Source organism: Cygnus atratus, chromosome 9 (genome assembly GCF_013377495.2).
Source record: "Cygnus atratus isolate AKBS03 ecotype Queensland, Australia chromosome 9, CAtr_DNAZoo_HiC_assembly, whole genome shotgun sequence".
NCBI classification, from domain to species: domain Eukaryota; kingdom Metazoa; phylum Chordata; class Aves; order Anseriformes; family Anatidae; genus Cygnus; species Cygnus atratus.
Window position 1 is genome coordinate 11,286,981 of NC_066370.1, and position 24,321 is coordinate 11,311,301.

The 24,321-nt window shown below is 49.3% G+C and overlaps 2 protein-coding genes across 2 annotated transcripts; both read right to left on the reverse strand.

Moving 5' to 3' along the window:
- Positions 1-563: 563 nt before the first annotated feature.
- Positions 564-7,015, reverse strand: SRPRB (SRP receptor subunit beta). The gene is made up of 7 exons (XM_050712499.1): positions 6,531-7,015; positions 6,318-6,412; positions 6,126-6,203; positions 4,469-4,551; positions 3,914-4,050; positions 3,242-3,296; positions 564-1,390 (listed from the first exon to the last, which is right to left on the reverse strand). The coding sequence occupies exons 1-7, from the start codon at positions 6,640-6,642 to the stop codon at positions 1,174-1,176; spliced, it is 777 nt and encodes a 258-aa protein (XP_050568456.1). The 5' UTR covers positions 6,643-7,015; the 3' UTR covers positions 564-1,173.
- Positions 7,016-8,785: 1,770 nt separating this feature from the next.
- On the reverse strand, positions 8,786-23,702 carry TF (transferrin). Its single transcript, XM_035544929.2, has 17 exons — positions 23,589-23,702; positions 21,288-21,451; positions 20,978-21,086; positions 19,610-19,801; positions 19,262-19,397; positions 18,804-18,859; positions 17,298-17,467; positions 16,987-17,173; positions 16,171-16,325; positions 14,893-14,986; positions 14,448-14,483; positions 13,556-13,714; positions 12,417-12,561; positions 11,412-11,476; positions 10,962-11,146; positions 10,056-10,242; positions 8,786-9,609 (listed from the first exon to the last, which is right to left on the reverse strand). Exons 1-17 carry the CDS (start codon positions 23,629-23,631, stop codon positions 9,572-9,574), a joined length of 2,121 nt encoding a protein of 706 aa, XP_035400822.2. The 5' UTR covers positions 23,632-23,702; the 3' UTR covers positions 8,786-9,571.
- Positions 23,703-24,321: the final 619 nt, after the last annotated feature.

Sequence of the window (24,321 nt, forward strand, 5' to 3'; positions counted from 1 at the left end):
TTCCAGCCTCCGAATAGCCAGCCGAGCCACTGCAAGAGCCAGAGCAACAAGCGCTCTCTGAATGAGAGCACACATACAGCAGCACCTGTGGCTTCAACCACCACAAACAAGCACTGGAAAAAAATCACATTTCCTTCTGCACCAAGCATCTTTTTGCAGGGAGGAATCGCGCTCACACACGAGTGTGCTATCAGCCCAACGTTCTCTCTCACTTCGCTGCAACTGCTGATTACAAACACAAAAAAGTCTCTTTATTGTAGTCACTAGGGAGGAGACGGGCAGGGGATTGCACAACAAACAATCTGGCATGACAGATCTCACCAACAATGTAGGCATCTATCTAAAAATGCATCTTCCTCATTGCTTGAAGCTAAGACCCTTCTGTAACTGTCATATGGAAAGCATGCATACACGTCTGTCAGAGGAAAGTGAAACAAGCTTCCAGGACGTAGCCCTCATTTAAAAGAAAAACTCCCAAGAACCATCCAACAGAAGAAATCACCCAAAGACAAAGGCACCGCAGCCAGACACCAGCAGTGCACAGTGACAGAGGTAAATGAGCCAGCCTGCTTTTGGGATTTATTAAGTCGCTCCAGTCCCACAGAAACTGGACTGCACCAGTCTGGAAGAATGGGGAGGTAGGAGATAGAGGAAAACAGCTTTTTTTACTCGCCTCAGCAACTGCCCAACAGAGGGTCTGTGCACTTTGCCAGGGCAGCAGGTAAGTAAGCAGAAGTAACAGGGATGCAACGCTAAACCAAGGCAGAAAAGGACAAAGATTCCAGTCTCTAGAAGACTCACCTGGCAGTGCTCTCGTCCCTAATTTGCCTGGCAGCTGTCAAATGAAAAGACCAAACATTTCAAGGAAACACAAAAGCCCATAGGGTAAGCATCCCAGAGAAAGATGAAGGAAGAAGGGAGAGGAAAAAAAGGTTGCAGTGTGATGGACACAGTCAGAGAAATCACACCAGATATTACGTTACTCCCAAGGCCATAAGCAGCAGAGGAAGACACCGCAATGCTTGTTTCCAGCTCTTTCTAGAAGAAACTTCCAGAAGTATCTTCTAAAAGAAGAGATTTAAGTGCCTCAAACCATCTCTCTCCTTTCACTCTCCAAGTGTCCCACCCACCCAGCCTCCCCACATCTCTCCCTCCCGCCCTGCCCTTCTCTGTTCAAGCGATCTTGGCCAGCCACTTCTCAAGGCCCTCGAAGTCGGCATCCCCTTCCTCTCCCTTGCTGCCACGGGCGCTGCACTCCACAAACTCCACCCTCATTGGCAGCTGGGAGAAGTCAAAGTCCTTGCCCTTCTTCCCCAGCTGAGCGGGGCCCCCTACGGCGGAACCATCCAGACTGGTGGGGGCTGCAGAGCGGGTCACTCGTAAGGTGTTGCTGCAGAGAGAGAAAGGACAGGATCAAGAACCATGAACCAGAACAAATTACCTATGTCACAGCTGCTGAGATGCTCTGGATTCAGCTGCCAGCAGGACACCAGGAACACCAAGGACAGAAGGTCCCAGAGGCACACCCATGACTCTGCCCTATGAGACACAGGAACTTCAGCCACTTGAAAATAGCTGCTGGAAGACACAACTGAGAGGCTCAAGAGATCAAGACAAACGACAGAAGGCCCCTCTAGGAGAGGGTGCTTAAACTGGTTTTGTTCTACAATAAACAACAGCAACAGTTGGACATCGATGTCCTCGTCTGAATTTCCCCAATATCCCCATGGCAGACACCAGGAGTCATGCACGGTGGCAAGTGATGGATGCTGTTGTACAGAGTGGGAGGTCAGAAAACACTAAGTAACCTAGACATGCTGGCACGCACACTTCCAGGGAGTTTTATGATTTCTCCTCCATGCTCTGAGCCAATGCAGGCTCCCCAGAATCTCCTGTTGAGAGAGAAAGCAGCATTCCAACAGTCTCCCTTCTTCCAACAGGAGCAGAATCTCTTCTAACAGCCCCAACTCTTTCTCTGCACAAAGTGAATCTTACCCATCAATGTGATCAGCCTGCCAAGAGCACAGACTGATACAAACTAAGCACATTAGAGGGAATAGAATTATTGAGCTGTGCTTTAGTAAATTCATTCATTCCCAGGGCTGACCCCTCCTCAGCAAAAACACGCGAATCTGATGCAAACATGAACCTGGAGGCATCGCAGACTGTACTAGACTTAATTTAGGATGCTGAGGGGGAAAAAAAAAAGTCAAAAACTCTTGAGTTGCAATGGGTGGGGGCAATGCAGGGACCCAAGACCACGCTCACACCAGGAGAAGAGACACCTCCCTGCACAACAACCCCCTCAGAACGACATCCTGGAACTGGAGACTTGCCCTCAAAGGACAGATGAGGCTGGACACCAGCTACCACAGCCTGCACAGTCCTGGGCTTTTCCATTCTCTGCCCTCCAGGCTGGAGAGCAGCTGTCACAGGGCACGCATCCCCTGCGAAACAGTGCTTTTGGTGGGAAGGGCTAATGCACGGAAGTGCTGCTGCTCAATTCCTCAGCGAGGCATGACTTCCAACCACGAGCGTCAATTTGGAGAAGGAAGCAGAACCTCTGAAGAGGCAAAAACCTGTTCTCGTGCTAGGGAATGAAGCCGGACTGTGAGAGCTGCTTGTCTGAATGCAAGTGGCTGAAGTTAAAAGGCCCACAGTGCTCAAGACCTTCACTAGTTCAACAGGTCATCCGGGCAGAGGGAGGCACCGTGACATCAGGGATCACGCACTGTGATTTGACTGCCTCTAAGTTCCCAAAAGCCAGGCTAGGGAAGTCAAGAGGCTGCATCAGGCACAGATACAAACAGCAATCTCTCCCCAGGATTTCAACTGCCTTACAGAAGGGAGGTTAGGCACTCAGCAGTGAAGAGGAAGCGGTACAAATCACCCTGCTGCCATCTACTGGCCAAAGAGGAGGGCAACGAGACAACTGCATTCCAGGAACATGCATTTGTTTGGAGACTTTTAGGTAAGGACTGGGATGTTCTCCACACTACAGCTTCTAGCAAGGAACACACTGCCTTTTTTTTTTTTGTCAGGTCTGCAGCAGTCCTAGATCTTAGTGCCTTAGCAAGGAGCAATCTTCTCTCATCCTGATTACACCTACACAGACAAAACAGAACGCTCTTTATCTTCAAAGAACAGATGTGGCTCAAGGGCCTCACTGAACATTGACAGAAGAGACAGAAAGGAGAAGAAAGAAAAGCTCAGAGGGTTTAAGATCCAATTTCACACTTACAGCTCTTTCTCCAGCTGCTGTTGAATAAGTTTTGCTGATTTTGCCATTGTGACATCTAGACAGAGAAAAGAAAAGGAAATTAGCTCTTTGGTTTTGTCAGAGATCAGAACCTGCTTCAGGCTCCTAAAGTTACATCAAGGCCTGCTTATACCGTGCTGTCGTTAGACCTAATGGCACAACAACAACAGTGTCTGTGGTAGGATAATGGAGAGAGGAGCTTTGTGTCCGTGGGCAAGTCGAGTGCCTGATATAAGGCAGAGTATTTGTTTTTTCTCATTATCTGAAAGCACCAAACCTGATTCTGGCAAAAAGCTTCTGATTAACCTATGAGGATCCACACCTCAATGGGGAAAGCTGTAGAGATCTGAAAATCTAGCAGCTTTCTGCACAAGCAAAAAGCTACGTGCCTTACTTAAACCTGTCTGAAGACCTGTAGCTCTCCAGTCGGTGCCTCTCTGAAAAGCTATTTGACATACCTGACCTAAGAGTCCTTCCAGAGGCGGCTAGAAATGTTCTTGCTGAGTAGCCCAGGTCTACAACTAATTTCCAGCCTTCATTTTGCTGAAATCACGACTCCTAAGTCGTGATTTTGCCACCACGTACGGCGTTAACCCCAACCGTCACTCAGGGACTGAATAACCACCATTCCCACCTTCAGGGCTCACACAATACCTTGCTTATTGCAAGCTATCAGCAGCGCGGGCGCATTTTTGAGAACTGTGCTGTCGACCAGGACCTGGTACAGGAACTCCGCCACATCCTTCACCTCCCGCTGGAAAGCTACGCTGTCCACCACAAACACAATGGCTCTGGAGGAGAGAGAAGGGAACAGGTGCTGGGCACGAACCTCTGTAACCACCTTCCCCTGCAGATATTGCAGCCTAGGCCAAGACAGCTGTTTCCACACCCAACCTCATTCAACCTAAAAGCGGGTCAGGACATGGGGGCTGATATACACCCCATGTTCACACCCAGCAGGAAACCTGTCCCTCTCTGTCTCAAAGACATACCGCATCCCCAAACCCTCCCTGCTGTGTTTGCTTTGCCTCCTGATGCACTACAAAGGCAGGCAAGTGGGGGAAGCAGAACCCCCAGTGCCCCAAAGCAGAGCTGACTCTCAGGACACACACACACACAACCCAGCTCACGGCACCCTCACGTGGCTCATCCCTGGCAATAAATAACATCCCCCGCTTCCTCCTCCCCTGCCAACTGCCTGCACCTTACCTGGCTGCAGCCTTGAACCTCTCCAAGAACTGAAGCCGCAGGCTCTCGTGGCCTGGGAGGTCGATTAAAGTCACATTAGCGCTCTGGGAACAGAAGCGAGAGGGTGTTAGCAACACCTGCACCTGGGGAAAACCAGTCTGGTGGCGGGCTCCAGCTGGGGCAGGAGTGGGGAGTGACCCCCTACAGGACAGAAGCACGTAACTCTCCCCTGGGTGCAGTCTCTTCATCGGCCCAAACAATTATGACAGGCTGAGGTGCTGTCTTAGAACTGCTGAGAAACAACACTCACGGCCAGGACTCGGTAAGGAGCGAGCGACACCAGCAAACCGCCTGGCAGAGCTGTGAGGACGGAGCACAACCACGCAGAAACGAGCACGCTCCACTCTCTCCTCCTTCAGAGCGCCCTCCCTGCGAGCACCACGCGCACAGTGTGAGTGGCAGAGCTTTAGGAAGGCTGCCTCACTCGGTACACCGGCAGATTTATACTGTCTCTGTTGGCAAGAATACCTCTGCACAGCAAAACCACAGCCTCCCGCTCTGCCAGTCCCTGGCACGGAATCAGCCACAATCTCTGAACTGAGGCATCTATTCAGGCACACAAACTACCCAACTGCAAGCCAACCTAAATACACACAGCTTTGTTAGGAAATAAGGCAAAAGCAGCCTTGCAAGATACTTCTTGAATTAAAAGCAGCAATCATTTCTCTTTCCACAGGCAGCCAGCCAGCCAAAGCAGTGACATTAAAGAGAACGAATGTCTCTCGCAGGCTCCTGACAGATGTGACCACAGAGGGCCACGTCACTGTTCTCAGCATAACACGTGCTGTTCCTGAGAGGGGAAAGAACACTACACGAGACCCTGTCTACTCATTACTTTTGTATTTTAATGGAAACCTTTGATCAGAAAAACAGCAGCCTGTCTTACAGCATTCCATCGCCTCAAATATCTGTCTGCTCAATCTTAAAGAGACATTAATTTAAAAAACTAAAAAGCCCTGCAATTCTTTTTACTAAGTTTTTAACCCCTTATTATTACCACTGTTAACACAGATTGCCACAGAAAAGGCAGAAAAACATCGACCTTTAAAATTCACCAGCAGATAACATGCTGTCAGCTCATGCTTTCGCTGCCACGTCTGCACCCAGCAAGAAAAAGAAACACTTCTGAAACTGAAGAGATCATCATAAATGGAAAATAACTGCAGCAGCCTAGCATCTGGAAATAACCAACCCCTTCTGGGGGCCAGATGAAGTTCAGCTGAAGGCCATTTTTAAGCCTGCAAACCTTCTAAGGGCAGATTTTCTTGGGAGCGAAATTAAGGCCAAGCAAATAAACTCAACACAACAGAACAACGCTTCCTCACAAATCTTCCTGCTCCATGCCAGAGCCCTCTCTCCACAGTGCTGCATGTTTTACTCAGCTTTAAAAGCTGCTCCTTTTCCTCTTGTAAAAAAAAAAAAAAAACACGAAACACCTCTGCAGACAAGGAGCCCCTAATACCTGCCAATATTTTCCTGGCTGCACACTGCCTAAAGGAATCCTTTCCTACTCAGGCCAAGCACAGGACTGCTTCCAAGCTGGCAAAAAGCAGCAGGCCGGGTTCAGGCAGACCGCGGCATCGACCGCAGCGCTCGCAGCAAGCGCCCGCCGGCTCACCTTGTCGCTGCTGACCCTGTAGACGGCAGAGCTGTCGGTTATAGACGTCTGAGTGTCCCGGTACCTGCCCGTCAGCAGCTGCGAGGAGAGAAAAAAAAAAAAAAAAAAAAAAAAAAAAAAAAACGACGAGAGGAAGTTAAAGGCGGGCAAAGCGAGCGCGGAGGACGCGAGGCCGCCCCGGCCCGCACTCACCCTGGCGAACAGCAGCGTCTTCCCCGCGTCGCAGAGCCCCAGCAGCAGCACGGCCCTGCGGCCGCTCCTCCCGGCCTGCGCGAGCCTCCAGAGCACTGCGGGACACAGCACGGCCGGACTCAGCCCGCGGGGACCGCGCTGCGCCCCGCGCCGCCCCCGGGAGGCCGCCCCCCGGCCCGGCCCGGCCCGGCCCGCCCCCGCCCCGCGACTCACGGAGCGTGATGGCGACGAGGAGCAGCGCCAGCAGCACGGAGAGCGCGGCGGGGCCGGGCGCCTGCAGCTCCCGCCGCAGCGAGTCCAGGTACGGCTCCAGCGCCCCCGCCATGGCCGCCCGCCTCGCTCCGCTTCCGCGCCGCCGCCCCTGCTCCCGGTGCTGGGACGCTGCCCTGCCGCGGGGACCCCTGGGAGTTGTAGTACAACTGAGAGACCTGAGAGACCGTACAATGGCCTGGGGTTGGAAAGGACCTTGAAGATCATCTGGTGTCTCCCCCCTGCTCTGGGCAGGGTTGCCACCCTCTAGATCAGGTTGCCCAGGGCCTTGTCCAACCTAGTCTTGAATATCTCCATCAGGAGTTGGACTCAACGATCCTTATGGGTCCCTTCCAACTCAGGATATTCTATGATTCTATGATCTCCAGGGATGGGGCATCCACAACCTCTCCGGGCAACCCATTCCAGTGCCTCACCACCCTCTGAGTGAAAAACTTCCTCCTAATATCTAACCTAAATCTCCCCTGTCTTTGTTTAAAACCATTCCCCCTTGTCCTGTCACTATCAACACATGTAAACAGGCGTTCCCTTTCCTGTTTACACGCTCCCTTCAAGTACTGGAAGGCCACAATGAGGGGCAGCGATGCCCAGAGAGGGAAAGGGACATAGGTGGGGAAGCAGAGGGAAGAGGCCACCATGGGGAGACGGCAAAAAGCATCCCAAATTGGTTAAAACTGAAGGAGCGTCACCCCCCGGCTCTGCCGGAGGTCTGGAGGATGGCTGCAGGCAGAGCCACTCTTGGCAGAGCTACTGCTGGCACCCTGAAGGCTCTCCCTGCTCCCAGCTTGTCACCAGAAGGTGATGGAGTGGTGGTGGGCATGGGTAGGGCTGAGGCACACGAGGCATGCAGCCATCTTCCAGTCCTGTGCTCAGCTTTTGGGAGAAGGACCTGAAAAAAGTGCGGATTGTACTAGATGATCTTTCAAGGTCCCTTCCAATCCCTAACATTCTGTGATTCTGTGAAAATAATTAGAACAGAATAGGACATGAGGCTGACTAGATGATGAGGCTCAGCAGGTCCTTTGTGGTGGGGTCACACTCTGCCCGGAGAAAGGTCATGGGTGGGGACCACGGGGCTCGATCCTGGGAGCTGTTGTCTCTAACAGCTGTATCAGTGACCTGAAGGACATGATGGAGTGCTGGCTTAGAAAGTTTGAAAGTTACCCCAGACTGGGAACATGCTGAAGTGCTGCCATGCTGGGGGACTAGGGTGGGCTGGAAGAACAGACCAACAGGAACCCCACGAGATGCAGCGAGGACGAAGGCCTGGTCCTGCCCCAGGAGGGACGAGCCCCAGCACAATGCAGGCTGGGGAGCGGCTCTGCTGGAAAGGCTGCGAGGCTCTGGGCAGGGAGAGGCTGAGTAGGAGCCGGCATCTGCCCAGGCAGCAGAGATGTCAACAGCATCCCTGGAGCACAGCCGGATTGGGGTGCTGATTGCTGGCTTCTACCCAGCACTTGTTAGACCACACCTAGCTGCTGTGGCTAGGTTTGGGCCCCTAATTCAATAAGACCTCGATGAACAAAAGCAAACTCAGCACAGAGCCAGCAGGATGACCCCGGGGGCTGAGGGACCAGGGTTTTTTGAGGCTGGAGAAGAGATGGCTTCAGGGCAGACCTGGCACCAGCTGCCACATTTCTTCCAGGTGGCAGGAAGATGGATCCAGGCTCTTCACAGTGGTGCAGAACAAGAAGCAAGGGAAGCATATAGAAACAAGAGAGGTTCAGACTGGATATGAGATAAACCTCTTCCCCTCAGGACAGGCAAGCAGTGGGACAGACTGCCCAGGAAGGTTGTGGAGTTTTGTTCTCGGGGAAAGCTTTCCACCTGTAGCAGGAGTTAGTTGTAGAAACAGGCTCTTTTAGGGACACTGTCTCTCTTTGCTGGTTCTTAAGAACAGATTAAACAAACCATCTGTCCAATATACTTGAACCTACAAAAGTGCGAGGGACTGAATACCATTGCTTCCACTTTAACTTTCTGTCTTCAAAAGTGATCTTTGGTTAGGCTAGTGGGTGTCTTGCAATACATGTAATATGCATTCAAATATCATCACTGCAAGTCCATCAAAATATTAATTCCTGCAAAGATGGGAATTCAGCATTTTTTTTTTCCTCAGCAGTTTTTCTATGCCTGCCTCGACAAGAGGGTTACTACCTGCTGGCCTTTATTTTATTTTATTTTATTTTATTTTTTTTGTAGCTCAGCAGAAGCTCAGCAAAATGCAGGTTTCTAAATAGGTCCTAGATTTTTTTTCAAGATTTTTTTTCAGAAAGGAAGTCTAAGCCTGGGCTCTCCACAGCAACATACGGCATTTTAAGTGTACTGCCTGGTGGAAATAACTCTGCTTCTGCACTATTCATATCCACCCAGCTGAGATATGAGATGGAATGGTTTCTATTCACACCTTCCGTCTTACAACCACTATATTTTTGTATTTTGTTGTTGTTGTTCTTTACACTCTCTATCCTTCAGCTTCCCTCACATAAACACTCTCTCTCTTCCTATATCCCAAACACAATGGTCAGCTGTTGTCTCCTGGGGAGATAATGGGATAATCTGGGTGAAGTGGGAGCACAGATAATAAAAAATGTCTGTTAATAAGACTCTAGGACACCTTTAATCCATTTTGCCTTAGAAAATACTGAAAAGATTTTCTCTGTTGGGCAGCAATAGCCTTGAATGGCAATAGCCAGATTGGAGTCTGCCACTGGCCTGCAGCAAGAGGTGCCAGGGAAGGAGTGGGCATAATAACTACTTTGAGAAATCTCAGGAAACCTGTTTAGACTTCGAGATTTTATTCCTTGCTGTGACAGCAGCAGAGAACCGTGAAGTTTCAAATAGACACTTTCAGAGTGATGAAGAAGGGCAGAGGAAGCAGCGAAGGCAGAGGGCCCTCTGTGGGTTGGTGTTGGAGCTGAGGGCACGAAAGGAGTCACGGCACTAGGTTTCCTCCCCCTTCAATGAGGGCCCTTCCCATGCTGTTACTTGTCCTCAAGGAAGGTGCACACCTGGAGGAGATCTGAAAAGGGAAAGGACAGGGAGGAATTCAGACCTTGCATTTAAACAGAAAACGCAACATCGCTCCCATCCTACCAGTGCACAGCCAACCATGCCAACATTGTCATACTGTGGAAAATATATCCACCATACCACCAGAAGTGTGCATTAACCACAGATCACACTGAACACAGGCTGACAGGACAGGGTGGGTTCTTTTTACCGCTTCTCAAACTCCATGTTTTCTAAAGGTAATTAAAAATCGTTCATTCCCATTGATGCCAGAACAAGTTTCCAATCTGGCAGAAGTTAGCTCAGGAAACTCTGGGAGAAATATATTGGCAGCTTTATGAGTTATCCTCATTTTTCTTTAAAAAATTTAAATGGACAGCAACAGAAATAACTGTCCATATGGCAGATGCTAAGAACTGCGATTCACTGACTTCGTCCTGAGGCTGTTACATTTACCTGATGGGTTGCAGGTATTGAGGCTAGCAACTGAAGCATAGTATTCATCTCCGAGAAACTCCTTGTGTGTTATTCCTTGGTGAAGTTTAACCAGGCACCTGGTCAAGTCTTTAAACAGAAGATCCTTGGTTTGAGACTGAAACATCATGAATCTCTCTTTCTCGGTTCCATGTGATCCAAACAGTTTCTGAAATAAAGGCATGAAGAGGTAAGTGTACGTAAAAAGTAGAAAGAAAGCAAGATTCAGCTCGTACAAGCCTCACTTTTAGTACTACTTCTTCACCACAAACTCCTTGTCCTGGGGAGCCCCCAGTCAAGCTCCAAAAGTTTAGGACTGAATCTTCTGTCCATGTGACTAGGTGGCAGGGCTCTCAGTGGTAAGCAGCACACTTGTGGCATGACCGGCAAAACAAAAATTTTTTCTTTTTTAGTATTTCACTATATGCAGATCCCACTGGCAGGAGCTGCCAGCAGGTTCTGTGCCTTCACCAAGAGCTGAAAGCAAAAGGAGCTGACTTCCAAAGTGTCTCTTAACAGATCCAGATGGTGGAGAAAATCTCAGCATTGTCGGCGTGAAATCAAAAAGAGCTGACATAAACTGATTATGCTGACAGCAGTAGCTGGACGACCGTCTGTGTTCCAGGGGGGCTGGATGGCTTGCTGCCTACCTTGTGCCTGACACAGCTGGGTCAGAGATCAGGCACCCCAGAGGAGTCTCCAAAACACAGCTGTAAGAGCAGTTCAGAAGGGATGGAGGGAGGGGGAAGCTGAGGGACAAGGCTCTGACCCCATATCAGTAAGTCAAAATCTTCCACATTTCACTGACTTGGAGAGCATCATTGCTCTAAAAATGCAAACGTGTAAAAACCACCCCAGAACATTCCTCCCACTGTCAGTACCACTAACCTCTTGTCTCTCCAGCAGCTCACGGATTTTGCTTGCTTTCTCGGGGCGTGCAACCACAGCATGGGTAGGAACTTTGGCCAGGTGGCAGGTCTTGTAATCCATGGCATTTGCCCGTCGCCCATCAGTGCACAGCAACTCAAAGTCCTCCATTTTCAGACCTTTGGCCCACTCATCTTTATTTCTGCCTATGAAGAGAATTGGTTTGGAGATTCAGAGATATTGTATAGTAGAGTCATAATCACCCTCTCAACACCCAAGCAAAGCATTTGTCCCTGCACGTGTGTGCACTGACACTTAGATACTTTGCGTGTACAAAAGAGGCCATATGGAGTTTGTAGTTAATAGGCCACCAGAATAATTGTTCAGCTGAAGTTAATGTTTTGGGAATGAAAATAACGCAGATGGGGGAAGCAGTCCTGCCAAGTCCCATGCAAGAGGATAACCACATACCATCAGTGTTTTCGCCAACAGTTGAATGCTTAATAAAGGCCACATCACCCTGCTCGACCAGACACCTGTGAAGTACAAAGAAAGGCAAGTGATGTGGGTGCCGGAGTCCTGGTCCTTTCCCACAGGTTGGATTCTGACCTGTATCTTACTTTGTGAAATTAGTCTCTAAACACAGTCAGGTCTAGGAGCCCTGCCATGAATATTTTAAGGATATCTGAAACATAGTCTTTTAACACATCCTGGAAAAACACATGCATCCTTTTAACATACTAAGTAACTGATTGTTGTCAGAAAGTAGTTCAGCCAAGTTCGGAATTTGCGTTGCTTTCTGCAGTGCCTGGCTGCACCTTTCAATAGACATGTAAAAAGTCAAACTTGCACCAAAATGACTGCAAATCCTGCAGCAGGGTCTCTCTGCTATTAGATGTAACTGAAAAAAAGTTTTATTCTCTTTTTAAGTTTGTGCCCAATACAAATTACTTAGACTTGATCTGCTACTGGTTGGTACAGAGGAGATGGCACTGGGGTTGACCTCTGGTCCCTTCTCTTTTTAGGGAATTGTTCGTTTTAACTAAGGCAAGCAGCATTTTTAGCAGGGAGTATCCAGTGGCAGCATTGTTTCTGGGTTTACATCTTTTAACATTCTTTATTTTACATAATTTGCTATGTAATTAAGCGTAGCACCATTGTCGTTGTAGGAGGTCTGGCCAAAACGCTCATGTCTCTCCCAGTTTGCCTGGAAGGACCAGGACATTAATTTTTACAGAATGGGAACATTTTGCACCTACACTGAAGAAAAGGAGAATAGACAGTGGGAAGACAGCTGCATAAAGAAAAATCATATGGAGTACGTAAGTAATATTACAGGCTTATCTACCTGCAGCAGTGTCATGGAGAAAAAGAAAAGGTCAGCGGACTAGTGTCAGCATGAGGCCATACCCCATGCACGATCTACCCATCACCTCTCTGATCAGCCCCAGGTACCTGAGCGTTTTCCCCACTTACCGGAAAGCTCCAGTATATCCATAGTATTTCTCGTGGCTGCTGGCGACGCACTTCTCCAGCAGGTTTTCCCCTGAACCTTGGCACAGCTGGCAGAGGCGGGAGTTAGGAGGAGAACCAGGAGCACAGCCCTCACTGAAGTAATCATCTGAGGGCAGGAATACAAGAAATTTACTTTTCCTGCACTGGAAAACTGGGGTTTCTTTTCATAATACGTTCTTGAGGTGATCTTATATGAGCAGTCAGCGGGGACTGGGAACAGGCTGCGATGCAAAGAGGAGTGTGCCTCAGCAGACAGCACATCACACGCATCATGCGTTGACTAGGAATCTCATCCCTTGGTGTGACTGATGATCTTGGCATTGAAAGAAGAATGTGTTTTGTGCAAACCATTCCCAGCTCACGTGGAGCCAGCCTTTCTGGGTAGGCACGACTGGAGTTGGCAGCAATATGAGAACTCAGGGAGAAGAAGGGGCATTAGGAAAGGCAGGTGGGAGGATGGAGAGGCAGAGTCTAAATCTTAGTAACAATAGTATGTTCTTGAGATTAGATTTGCTGTTAATAATTATATGCTTAATTTGCCTTGGTCCATAATATCTCCATATTATTTTTGTTGGACTGTAATTCTCTCTGACCGAATGTTGGATATAGAGGCTGATCTTCTGAGCAATGCAGACTTTTAACCCACTATTCTCAAGGGAGTCAGATCAGTCCCTTAAAGTTTCTTGAACTGAGAGCAGCCTCTATCCCCTATTCTCAGCCCTTCTGGGATTCAGAAATCCATCCTTTACTCCTACACAGCGTCCTGCACAAGGAGCAGCCCCCCTCTACCTGGGGCAGCCTGTGTTCCCATTTTGGGAATGCCTTTTGGGCTGCTGAAAGGGGAAGGGGAGAAAGGTGAAAAGAAAGTGAAGCCCTCCCCCCCCCCCAAAGCAGCTGATGTGCCATATCCTAGTCAGAATCAGTCACCAACAGCCTGAAACTTTGCTCACTGAAACCTTAAATAACAGACTCATCCTCATTTCCTTCTCCAAGTGAGAGTTTTCGAGGCACAAGAAGCTTTGTAGATCAGAGGAGGCATGGCAAAACGTTTTTGCTTGCAGGTTTCTAGCTCAGACAAATGGATGTACGTCTTGACTCACCAAAATTGCAGCTCCCGGTTTTGTTGTGAATCAAGCCCATGGGGATGTTCCAGCCAGCAGTTCTCCCAACAGCGGTGTGGCACGACTTCTTGCCTTGCAGATTGTTCCATGTGATGGTACTGTCGGCTTTCTTCACAACAGCCACAGCAAAGTATGATGCTTTTGGAAGGAAAATAGAGGAGAATTAAGGACTGACCCAAGGATCCCACTGTGCTTCCTTACCAGAGTGTCAGCTACACTTAGGAGAGGGCAGCTATGCACAGCGTAGCAGAAATATTTTGCCCATATGAAGGACTGGCCACACAGCAACAGGAGAACAGTTTGTAGCTGTGATGCATCTATTCCCACCATGCTCCTGGGAAATTATTACCCCTGACATTTCTCCCCCACAAAACTGGTACTCAGGTATGCAAGAAGGCTGTGGTAAGATGTACACAATGCGTGCCTCCGGACTTCATATCCTCTTTAGCAAAGGACAAAACCTTCCTTCCTCTCTCTATTTGTATTTCTATAAAAATTATATCAAATTTATTTGATAAAAAAAATTATTTGATAAAAAAAAATATATCAAATTTCTATTTCTATAAAAAACAATCCCCCAATGCTACAGCCCAGTCCCTCTTTCTCTGCAGCCCTGGCAATGTCACAGTGAGACCTGCACAAATCTCTGCTGCTGCCATACACTTTGCCTTGGTATCTGCTTGCAGACCCAGAGTTTCCATTTAAGTGTTAATTTCTCACCCAAATTTTTCACATCTGTGTTGTACACAGTGGCTCTTACAAAACTCTTTGTGTGGAGAGTGGCCATTAATTCTCAGCTCATGACTGTATATGTATTTTTCTTCTTATATCTGAATGGACAATTGTCTGTCCCTCTGTTGGTAGTAATTACCTGGTTGTCCTTCTGCTTTGCTGCACTGGCTGTCATCTGAGGGAGGGGAAAAGAAGAAGATATTAGATAAAACATATGGCAAATCCAAAAATGAATCAAGCTCACTATTTGCTGGAGAAAGTTCATTCTAGAAGTGGCTATTTAAGGTCGCATTGAGCAAATTGACAGAACAAAGAACAGCCTCTGTCCGTTCCTCAGTGCTAAGACAACTAGTTTCACCAAGACCAGTGCTAAAGGACAGGGGCATCATGATTAAAATGAAGAAGATAGGAGCTGGAGCACAATCCAAATCACAATCCTGATTTTTCAGGCATGTAGTCAAGTAGAGCTGCCCTGCACACCACGTGTTTTCTGCGGGATGCAGCACTGAGGCTGCTTTCTAGGTTTTGGAATAAACCCAATGCTTTTGCACCTACCCCTTCCCCAGCACCAGGACTGCACTTACCCTCATAGCTTTCTCCCATCACTGGCACCAACCCACACACGCCAGCAGTGTAGACAAAACCTCCATCTAGGCTGATGGCATCCGCTTCACCTTTCTGCAATGAAAACCGCATGGTGACGAAATGACACCGTATTTCCCCTGAGCAGCAATTTTGGAAACTGTATCTTAAAAGAAGCAGTAAATGAGAGGAGACAGGCTGGGGGCAAAGGGGCCTGAGAGGGTAGCACACGGCCAGACAAGTTCTTGCTGGTGCAAAGAGAGGGTGCTCTGAAATTACCTCTCACGTGTGCTGTAACCACCTCCTGCAGCAGCTCTCACCTCCAGGCACTCGCAGGCTCACGTGGGTGCATCTCCCAGCCTGTTTCCTTATCCCACCTGTCCTTTGGAGTTTGCATTTTGTACTGTTTCCACAGTACTGACCCAACTTTCTGAACTAACATCATCTACACCATGGAACCCATTCTCTCCTGAGCAGGCAATGGCCTTTCTCTGTGTGACCCCGAAATGGCAAGAAGAACTGCTCTTTGTAGGCTGGGACACTCAACTCGAAGGTGAGAGCGCTTGCATTGCAGGCTGGATCAGCAAGCAGGGCACGCTCTAAGTCTGAGGGAAAACTGGTTGTTAGAGGCGAAGAATTTCAGAGGATTTGCCAGATCCAATGGCAGGAGACTAAGCAAGACATTACAGCTACTCTGGGTTGCATCAGAGAACAAGACCTCTTAACTGCAGAAGAAGATTTCCCTGTTTGGATCTTGTTTGGAACTTGTTTGTTTTTCAGTACAGAGGAAAATAACAGGCTTGACTGATGCAAGCAAGTCAGTCTAAAACACCTTTCTCAACAAATTATGTTTTTTTGGTTGTTGTTTGTTTGTTTGTGTGTTTGTTTTTTAAGGCTTCTGGCCAGTACAACCATTTCATTTTATTTGAACTTAAAATCTATTTCTCACTATCTTCTTTTTCTATTTTACTATAGTCACCTTCCTTTTCTAAATAAAAAGATACTTCACACCAGAAAATTATTTCTTGTTTAGGAAACACCAAAGAAGAACTCTGTCTAATAACGTTTTTCAAAGATGTTAATCTTTGAGATGTTAATCTTAAGAGCTAGTTGAGCCTTTTCCCTGTGATAAGGTTGGTTTCTGCCTGCTGTTATTTCTCAGAAAGCCCCCAGCATTTTATGGTAAAACCCCACCCCTAGATCTCTTAGCAGGCTGAAAGAGGCATTGCCTCTCTCCAGCTGAAAGAATCCCGGGGAGAAGAAAAGGAAAAAAGCCCTACCATGATCTTAATAATGCAGTCCTTCGTGTTGTCTGCCACGGTGCACTCCACCTCCCCGTTGCTCACCACGCTCCAGCGGTCACACTTGCTCTTCTCATCCTTGCCTACTGCACACCACTGAATCCTGTTTTCTCTAGGGCTGACAGTCAACTGATCTGCAAAAACCGGCCGGAGAAAAAAGAATAAGCCCAGAGCTCTGCTGAACCACAGGGCCACGGGCAGGCAGCTTTCTGGGTGAGGGGGACTCTGCCACGAAGCCATCTGCACACAGCCAGCCTCGGGACTGGGACCAGAGGGAGGTGGAGAAGCACCACCTTGTCATGGTTTGGTGAGGTAGCATTTGAATAACATGTTTTGATGCTATGTGAAGTCGATGTGCCTCCTTCCATAAATGCCATGGTGGCTGAGCCTACCACAGAGACCTCTGCCCAACTGTGGATGTTAAATGGCTTTCAGAGGTCATTTGTTGGACATCTGACTCAGAAAGCCAGCTAGGACATCAGTAAATGTTTGATGAGTCCGGATGAAAGTAAGGGACCCTGTTTCCTGCAAATGGCCAATGCTGGGCCTGATGTCCTGGGATGTTCCTCCTGATCCTGTACTCTTACATCCCAGAAACAGCTATTTTGAGCAGCAGTTTTGACCATGCCGATTCCCTACCAACCACACAAGCCAATACCTTTCACAGGAAATATTTTATGGAGAATACTGTCTATACTTGGAAAGTCATCTTCCTTTCCCCAGACATGTTTTATGATCATGTCCCTTCAATGCATTTCCCACTGACAATACATCCATATCTCACGTCCTGCCCACCTTTCCGGAGGCTCTGGATGGCACTGTAATACTCAAAGCCCAGATAGAGCTGGGAATCCATCAGTGCTGGGACACGCTTCAGCATTATAGCAGAGTCTTTGAAAAGCAAGTCCTTGAGGACTGGGTCCTTCTTGCCAGGTGGCCCGAAGAGGTGGAAGTCGCTGGTTGTGCTCACGCCAAAGTTGCTCTGCCACAGGGAAAAAATAATCAGCAAATAACTACACCAAAGCATTCGGAAAGCTGGAGAGAGCAAGCAAAGCCATGGGACAGAAGAGGGATGGCAGGGGAAGGAAAGCAGAGCTTGCAGGTACCTGTGCTTTTGAGAGAAAGCTCCAGATGTCATCAACCTTGCTATCATCCCGAGCCACAACAGCGTGAGCAGCCACTCTGGCCCAGTGACAGGTTTTGTAGCTGTCCACAGGCTGACGGGTGCCATCCAGACACAGCAGCTCATACTCATCCTTCTCCTCTGGGGCATTTTCTAGAGGAACAGGGGAACCATGAGTTGCATCTCCACAAAAATAGACAATGGCCCAGCATGGGGCAACTTTGTCATTGATTTATTCCAGCTGAATATCAGGGAAGAATTCTTCACTGCAGACAAGTTGCACAAACCTCTTTGCAATAATGCAAAGGTGTTAGGAGAGATGGGATCATTGTGGTCATACGAAGGCAGCACGGAAAGAATCCGCATGCACATGAGATGATCTCTACTGCTGCCATAACTAGCCCATCAGTATTTATTTATGTGGCAGTAGTGCCTGGACATCCAGGCACGTGCATATAGATATGAATACAAATAAATTTACAAACACCTTACAAGTAGATTTAACAGGTCAGGCCCCGCACATGGTCTGTGAAGGCCAGCGGATAGCCAGTATCAAGGCTGAAAACAGAGACCAGGTCAGAGAGCACAGGATTACAGGAGAATTCAGGTGGGAAGGGACCTCTGAACATCTCTGGTCCAAACCCCTGCTCAAAGCAGGGCAGACCAGGTTGCTCCAGTTGGATCTTGAAAACCTCCAAGGATGGAGACTGCACGGCTGTCCTGGGCGGCCTGTCCCATTGCCTGACTGTCCTTACAGGGAAACAATTTCTCCTTGCGTCTGGTCCGAACCTCTCTTTTCAATTGGTTCACAAACCCTGATTTATGACCATGGTTTCTCATCTTTCCATAGTCCAACTCTGTAACAATCTTGGCTTCACCTCCTTGCTAATTTCCATGTAGGTACAGACGGGCTGCTCTGAGGTCTCCCAAAGCTTTTTCTTCTCCAGGCTGACCAAGCCTACCTCCCCGAGCCTCTCCTTGCAAGACAAGCATTCCAGCCACGTGGCCCTGTTGGTGGCCCTCCGCCGAGCTCGCTGCCGGTCCTGGCAGTGCCAGGCCACGTTCCCTCTCCAAGAGGTGCAGGTAGTAATCTCTTGCTGTGGACCAAAGCTCCCAGAGGAATGGGTGAGCTTCTCTACCCACCTCATGCTCACCCTGCATTTGCTGTCATAATGCTACAGCTGCCCCTGCAATATGGCACCAATGGTAATGCTTTTGAACTTAAATCAAGCAGGTTTTCCTTCCTCAAAGAAGAATCCCAAAGGAGAAGTAGACCCCACAATGCTCACAATCATATTTTTCAGTAACAAGGATAAGTGAGTCCTGTAATTAATCCAGTGTGCAAAACGTATTTCCAGAGTTTAAAAGATCTGAAGTATGAAGTAAGCTAGGAGAGAAACAAAAGTTTGCACAGTGTAGACTAATCCCAGGACGGAGTGGAAGCAAGAGGTTGGAATAGAAAGGAGAAACAAGTGGTTTGCAGGCCTACCTTGAACAGTTGTGTGTTTTACAAAAGCCACATCTCCTTTTCCATCTTTCAGACACCTGTAGGTGAGAGGAAACAGAAGAAATGTTAAAACAAACAAAAAACAACAGACATCACGGCTCCCTGTCTCCTGTTTCAGCAAATTACTTTGGCATAAACTGCAACCGCAGAGCAGCAGTCTTCCCAAAAAAGCTGTGCTGGCAGGGAAGTAAATATAATGGCAAAGAAGTAATACTCAAGAGACCCAGTTAGACTTACCACAATGCTAATGCTACATATCCTTAGGTCTATGCAAAATCAGACAGCTGAGCTCCTTCTTTCTGCTCCTGCTAACTGCCTGCCAGTTGTTGCTAATTGGATCTTTAATTACCAGCAGTCCCAGTTCTATAAATTCCACCTCATCAGGACCCCTGATTACAGCACAGCAGTCCCTGGTATAATGAGAAATAACTTTCACTCACTGAAAAGCTCCAGAATATCCAGAATAAGGCGCTGTGCGGAGGCATTTGGTTTTGGGGTCCCCCTTGCACTGACGGCACAGCTTTTGTTCAGTGGTGGCACCAGGCACACAGCTGGCAGAGAAAAACTTGGCCACCGCTGCAGGGGAGAAACATGCAATGGTTATTCTAAAACTCCCTTTTACAAGGACCAGGAAGGGTTTGGGGGGGAAACATGGAAAGAAAGTAAATGCTTCGGTTGCTCTCCAAGTTGCCTCTGAACCTCTGCAGAAGATCAGGCAACGCTGCCTTCACCTCGCCACCACCCCTGGCTTAACATCAGCCCATTTCTCGTGCTGTTCCCCACGTCACCTTGCTCGACTGAGCCTGAGTCTATGCCTTCCCACTCGATGTCTCCCCGGTGGATGAGAGTCCCGATGGGGATGTTCCAGCCAGCGGATCTGCCCAGGCCCGTGTGGCAGGAGGTCTTGCCTCGCAAGTCATTTACTGTGAAGTCTGTTCCTTTCTTAACAACAGCCACAGCGTAGTAGCTGGTTGTGGAGCCTGCAGTGCGAGAAGGAGGGAGGTAATTAATAGCTTTGCTTGAACAAGCCTGGTCTTCCCATTTTCTCAGGGGTGAGCTACACTGCCGATATTGAACCAGCGGTGTACATTACAGCAAGTAGTCGTAAGCATCCTGAAAACACTATCACATGCAAAATGCTCTGTCACTGGACATACGTTGTGGACATATACATACAAGGTTGCCTAAACAAGTCTTTTCTCAAACACCATTGCCCACTGGAGCATTCATGTAAGCGTTACAAGTCTGAAATTCCATGTCTAGTCTTTAAAATTATACCAGCTCCATCACATTACATATGAATAAAGTGACCGAGTTTTAGACATGGTCAAGAATGACCCACCCCTGTTGCTTTGATCCTGAATATTGCGTACAAGCAGACTGACCTCCTGGGCAGAGGGGGAGAAAAGAGATTGGTCAAAAGAGATTGGGAGTTTTGGATGTGTGGGATCGCTCGAGGTGATAAAGGCAAAACGGAGAAACAGTGTCTGTTTGGCTCCCTGGAGGAGCAAGGGAAAGAGGAAGGACAGCACAGGGAGTTGGCAGGGATGGAGCACCAGAGCAAACTCTTATCAGACAGGACTGCTGCAGAATTTCTTTACGCTCCTCTACATTTTTCTGTGCACTGCCTGCACCTCTTGCCTTGGTTATCTCAACAAGGCAGTCCTCCACAACCACTAATAGCAGTGCTGCTGCGGCTGTAAGCTGCTCTGGTCAATGGCTGCACAGCAAGCTGTGCGGACTGCTGTGTTTTACCTGCGCCGTTCAAGGTCTCTGATAGTAGAATAGCTCTGGGATCTCTTCCGAACAACTTTCATGCCACATTTTGGGAGGGCTGGGATTTCTGCTGACGGTGATCTCCATTCATGGCCACTGCATCACTGCATCACTGGTGACTTTCAGCACAGCTACCAGCACTAGCAGGGCACTGGTTCTGTCCCCTTCCATTGCAGTGACCCAGTGGTCATGGGCAGCAACAGATGATTCACATTTTGGCATAACTGGCTCCCTCCCTTCCCCTTGGGGATCTGGAAGCCAGGGACAATAGCTCAGACACCCAGCAGAAACAACATGGGAGCACTAGGTGGAAAGGAAGGCCTTTGCACCACCAGTTTGCTACCACCAGTTGGCTTAAAAATGCTACGTGAAAACGTTACCTCCACTTCGTTCGTAGACCTCAGCAGCAATGGGCTTCAGCTTATAGGGGGCAAGGCCTGCCTCGAAAACTTGACCACCATCCAAGCTAATGGCATCTGCTTCGTTATTCTAAAGAGCGAGAGATTTCAATCAATAAACAAAATGAGGGGAAAACACTTCCCAGCAGTCTCTCCTGGATCCTTGTGGGTGAGTCCTTCTCCACAGTAGGATCACAGGTTTACCAGTGACTCGAAGGAAACCCTTTCTCCAGGTGGAAGGTGCTGCTGCAACCTCCTCAGTGCCCAGCACAGCTGTTTGCTGCCCACTCACCGAGATGGCTTTGATGCAGTCCAGGTACGTTGCTTTCTGCACACAGCTCAATGTAACTCTCTCCTGTTGCGTGTGGTCCTTTAGGCTGTTGCATTTCTTCTCTTCTGCTGAGGATATTGTGCACCATCTGATGTTTGTCTTGGGGGAAGCAGCAAAACACAGAGCTGTGGAAAAAAATAAAAAATAATAGTAATAAAAGTCATCTCAGAGAGGGAGAAAGGCACCAATGGGGGAGAAACACCATCTCTGGTTCCTTGCAGCCATGGCCTCAGGGGAGCAGCAGGATCTCCTTTGCATATCTCCTAAGTCACACAGGAAAGGAGTTTCCTTCTCACCTGACAGGTGGACCTTCAGGAGCATCTGGAAGGACCGTCTCTATCCCTGGGTAATGGACGTCCCTGCTCAGAATGGTGATTCCAGCAGCCTGAGCTCACGGCAACACCCACAGGGGCAGGAGAACAAATCCAATAGAAACCAAACTCCAAACAAAAAGAAAAGACTGTCCCCTGAAGCAGCCTCTTTGCAAATAACCCCAGAGGGAGAGCAGCTCTCATCAGGTTGGACTATGTTCAGTATGCTGCCACACACAGCTTCCCTGGTGGCCAGCAGATCAGATATATTTACCTCTCTACTCCCCATCTCCTCCAGCACAGGCAGCAACCAAGGTGCTGTACCACCTGCACGCAGCCACAGCCCCCTCTTCTAAGGGTGCCCCACCAGTAAATGCAGCTGCCTGGCTGTGCTGGGAGGCTGATCAAGCAAAGACCGCAGGTCAACGCAGACTCTTGCCTCTTTCAGCAACCTAAGCACCAGAGATGTTGGAAACTTGCAGTTAAAGTGCACGACTGGCCCCGTACCGCCGTTCTGGCCAGCCCCTGCTGCACATTGCACCTTAGCTCTGCCCCTTCCTGGCAGGATCATACAGACCAAGACATGCACACTTACCTTTCTCCAGGCACATTTTGTTCAGATGCATCTTCCAATTAATCCATGCTGTTTCCATTTTCTATTTCACCTCTGAAATATTCTGTCCTTTTGACTTTTTGAGCCATAACTCCACCAGCAGACACCGCCTGCTCCTCCTGGTGGAAATGCTGACTTTGGCCACACAGGGAATTCGTAGCCCTAATTCTCTCTGCCTAAATCTACATTTTTCACCTTTTGGCTGAAAAAAAGCCATGGCCAGCTTAATGTGGGGCTGGCAACCATCCCGCCTTGGGCAGGGGCTGGTCTGGGTCCTCCTGAGGGCCCCTCCACTGGTGCTGGCCAGTGGCTGTGGCATGAGCAGTGGTGACAGCCAGCACACCACTGCTTTGCTTCATGGCACTGCTCAGCCTGGCAGCACTGGTGAGCACTGGGGAGGCGAGGGGAGCCCCAGTACCGCAGCCCCTGTGGCAGAGCGTTCAGGCAACCTCTGTGCAGCGGGGAGGAGGGATGTCCCCAAGAGGACATCAGTCATCGCCGTGCTTTATGGGAGGTCAGAAGGGACCTGCTGCTCCCTCCTTCCCGTGTTGGGTGTAGGCAGCAGCAGTACCCTTACCATGGCTCACTGCCCCTTGCCTGACCAAATCAAGAGAGGAGAAGAATCCGTGCTTCAAGCAGTGCCAGCTGTGCAGCGGCACGCTCCGCATGTGAAATGCACAAGAAAAAGCACAGCGGTGGCAGCAGGACAGCGCTCCGCTTATTGAAAGCGGTCCAGCAGCTTCCCAAGCCCAGCGGAGAAGGGCTGGGAACAGGGCAAGCTGTTGGGGGACACCAGCCTCACCCCTGGCCGCAGGAAGCCTCAGAGGCCCACGAGGGGAGCAGCACCCCAGGAGCGAGCAGAGAGATGAGGAACGGCGGCGCCACTTTGCAATCCCTATGCAAACTTTTGGGGGAGCAGTGGGGGGAGCCTGCGGAAGCTCCTCCCAGGGGTCTTTTCATTATTTAAGCTGTTTTATTGCAGCTGCCCCAGGTTTAACCCAACGCACGGGCAGGCTGGCGCTGGTTTAACCCCACGCATGGGGATGCTCCTCTCCTGGCGCAGCAGCTGCCGGGGGGGAGAGGGGTGCTTTTCCCCTCGCCCTGCACTGAGCTGCTGTCGTCAGTGTTCAGAATAGGCATCCTCATTTACAGGTATCCATAGCTGCCAAAATGGGTAGGTTTTAATTACTCAGCTGCCAGGTTTTACTTAGGAGCTGCCTGGTCTGGCACACGCTGCAGGTGCCTCTGTAAAACAGCCTGGGCTAGGGTGAAAGCCTGTGGTCCTGGGAGGTCCAGGCTCCTCCGTTCCCCCCCAGCCTGCTTTCAGCACACACTTACCAGCTATCCCTAGGGACAGCACAGCGGAGAGCACAAGTTTCATGCTGGAGTGGGAAGTCAGGTGCCGAGGAGGGGCTGCGGTGGTCGTGGTCACAGACCGTCCCCTCCGGGTCTGTGATGGCTCTGGAGCTGCTTTCTCCCCCTTTTATAGAGGAGCAGCCCTGGCTGTGTTTGCAGAAGCAATGACCTAACACTGTTTGTCCTTCCTTGTTTCTCAATAGCTGCTAAATCGCCCCCCTCCCTGGATCAGCCCATTTTTAGGACGCCTTTCACTCTTTGGCACTGAACCCCTTCGCAGGCAGGAGTCGGAGCAGGCAAGGTGCTTTTTGTTTTACAAGGGGCTCCAAATGGAAAATTCCCAAGTCATGACATATGAATTCCCCTGCAGGCTGAAATGCCACAGGAGGGACTGTTTTTCTCTGTGGTGGCTACCCCCTGCCTTGCACAGCCTAATCTCAGAAAGTCCCTGCTGGATCCAGCCCTCAGTTTCACGTGTTTGCCAGTAACTTACTGTTGTGCCCAGCACCCTTTGGCTTGCTTTCTCCCTTGCACTCCCTTGGCAGTGGCAGCAGGGCTCGAAGGCAGTAAATGTTCCACCCAGATGGTCTGGCAAGCTCCTTGCACAGGCAGAGAAAGCCAGTGGCCGCAACCGGATAGCTCGATAGCACCCTGCAGCCAGCAGGAAACACCACACCTCATCTTCCATAAACTGTTGTTGTGATGATCCTGGGAA

Bases quoted from the DNA above. Each gene is read 5' to 3' on its own strand.
- SRPRB (XM_050712499.1), bottom strand. From the start codon at position 6,642: ATGGCGGGGGCGCTGGAGCCGTACCTGGACTCGCTGCGGCGGGAGCTG. The intron at 6,204-6,317 runs GTGAGTGCGGGC...CTCTCCTCGCAG, and splicing joins AGACGCTGCTGTTCGCCAGG to CTGCTGACGGGCAGGTACCG. The intron at 3,297-3,913 runs GTATTGTGTGAG...TTCTCTGTCTAG, and splicing joins GATAGCTTGCAATAAGCAAG to ATGTCACAATGGCAAAATCA.
- TF (XM_035544929.2), bottom strand. From the start codon at position 23,631: ATGAAACTTGTGCTCTCCGCTGTGCTGTCCCTAGGGATAGCTG. The intron at 16,326-16,986 runs GTGGGCAGGACG...CGGTTTTTGCAG, and splicing joins CATCCAGAGCCTCCGGAAAG to ATCAGTTGACTGTCAGCCCT. The intron at 10,243-10,961 runs GTTAGTGGTACT...CCTTTATTTCAG, and splicing joins AGCTGCTGGAGAGACAAGAG to AAACTGTTTGGATCACATGG.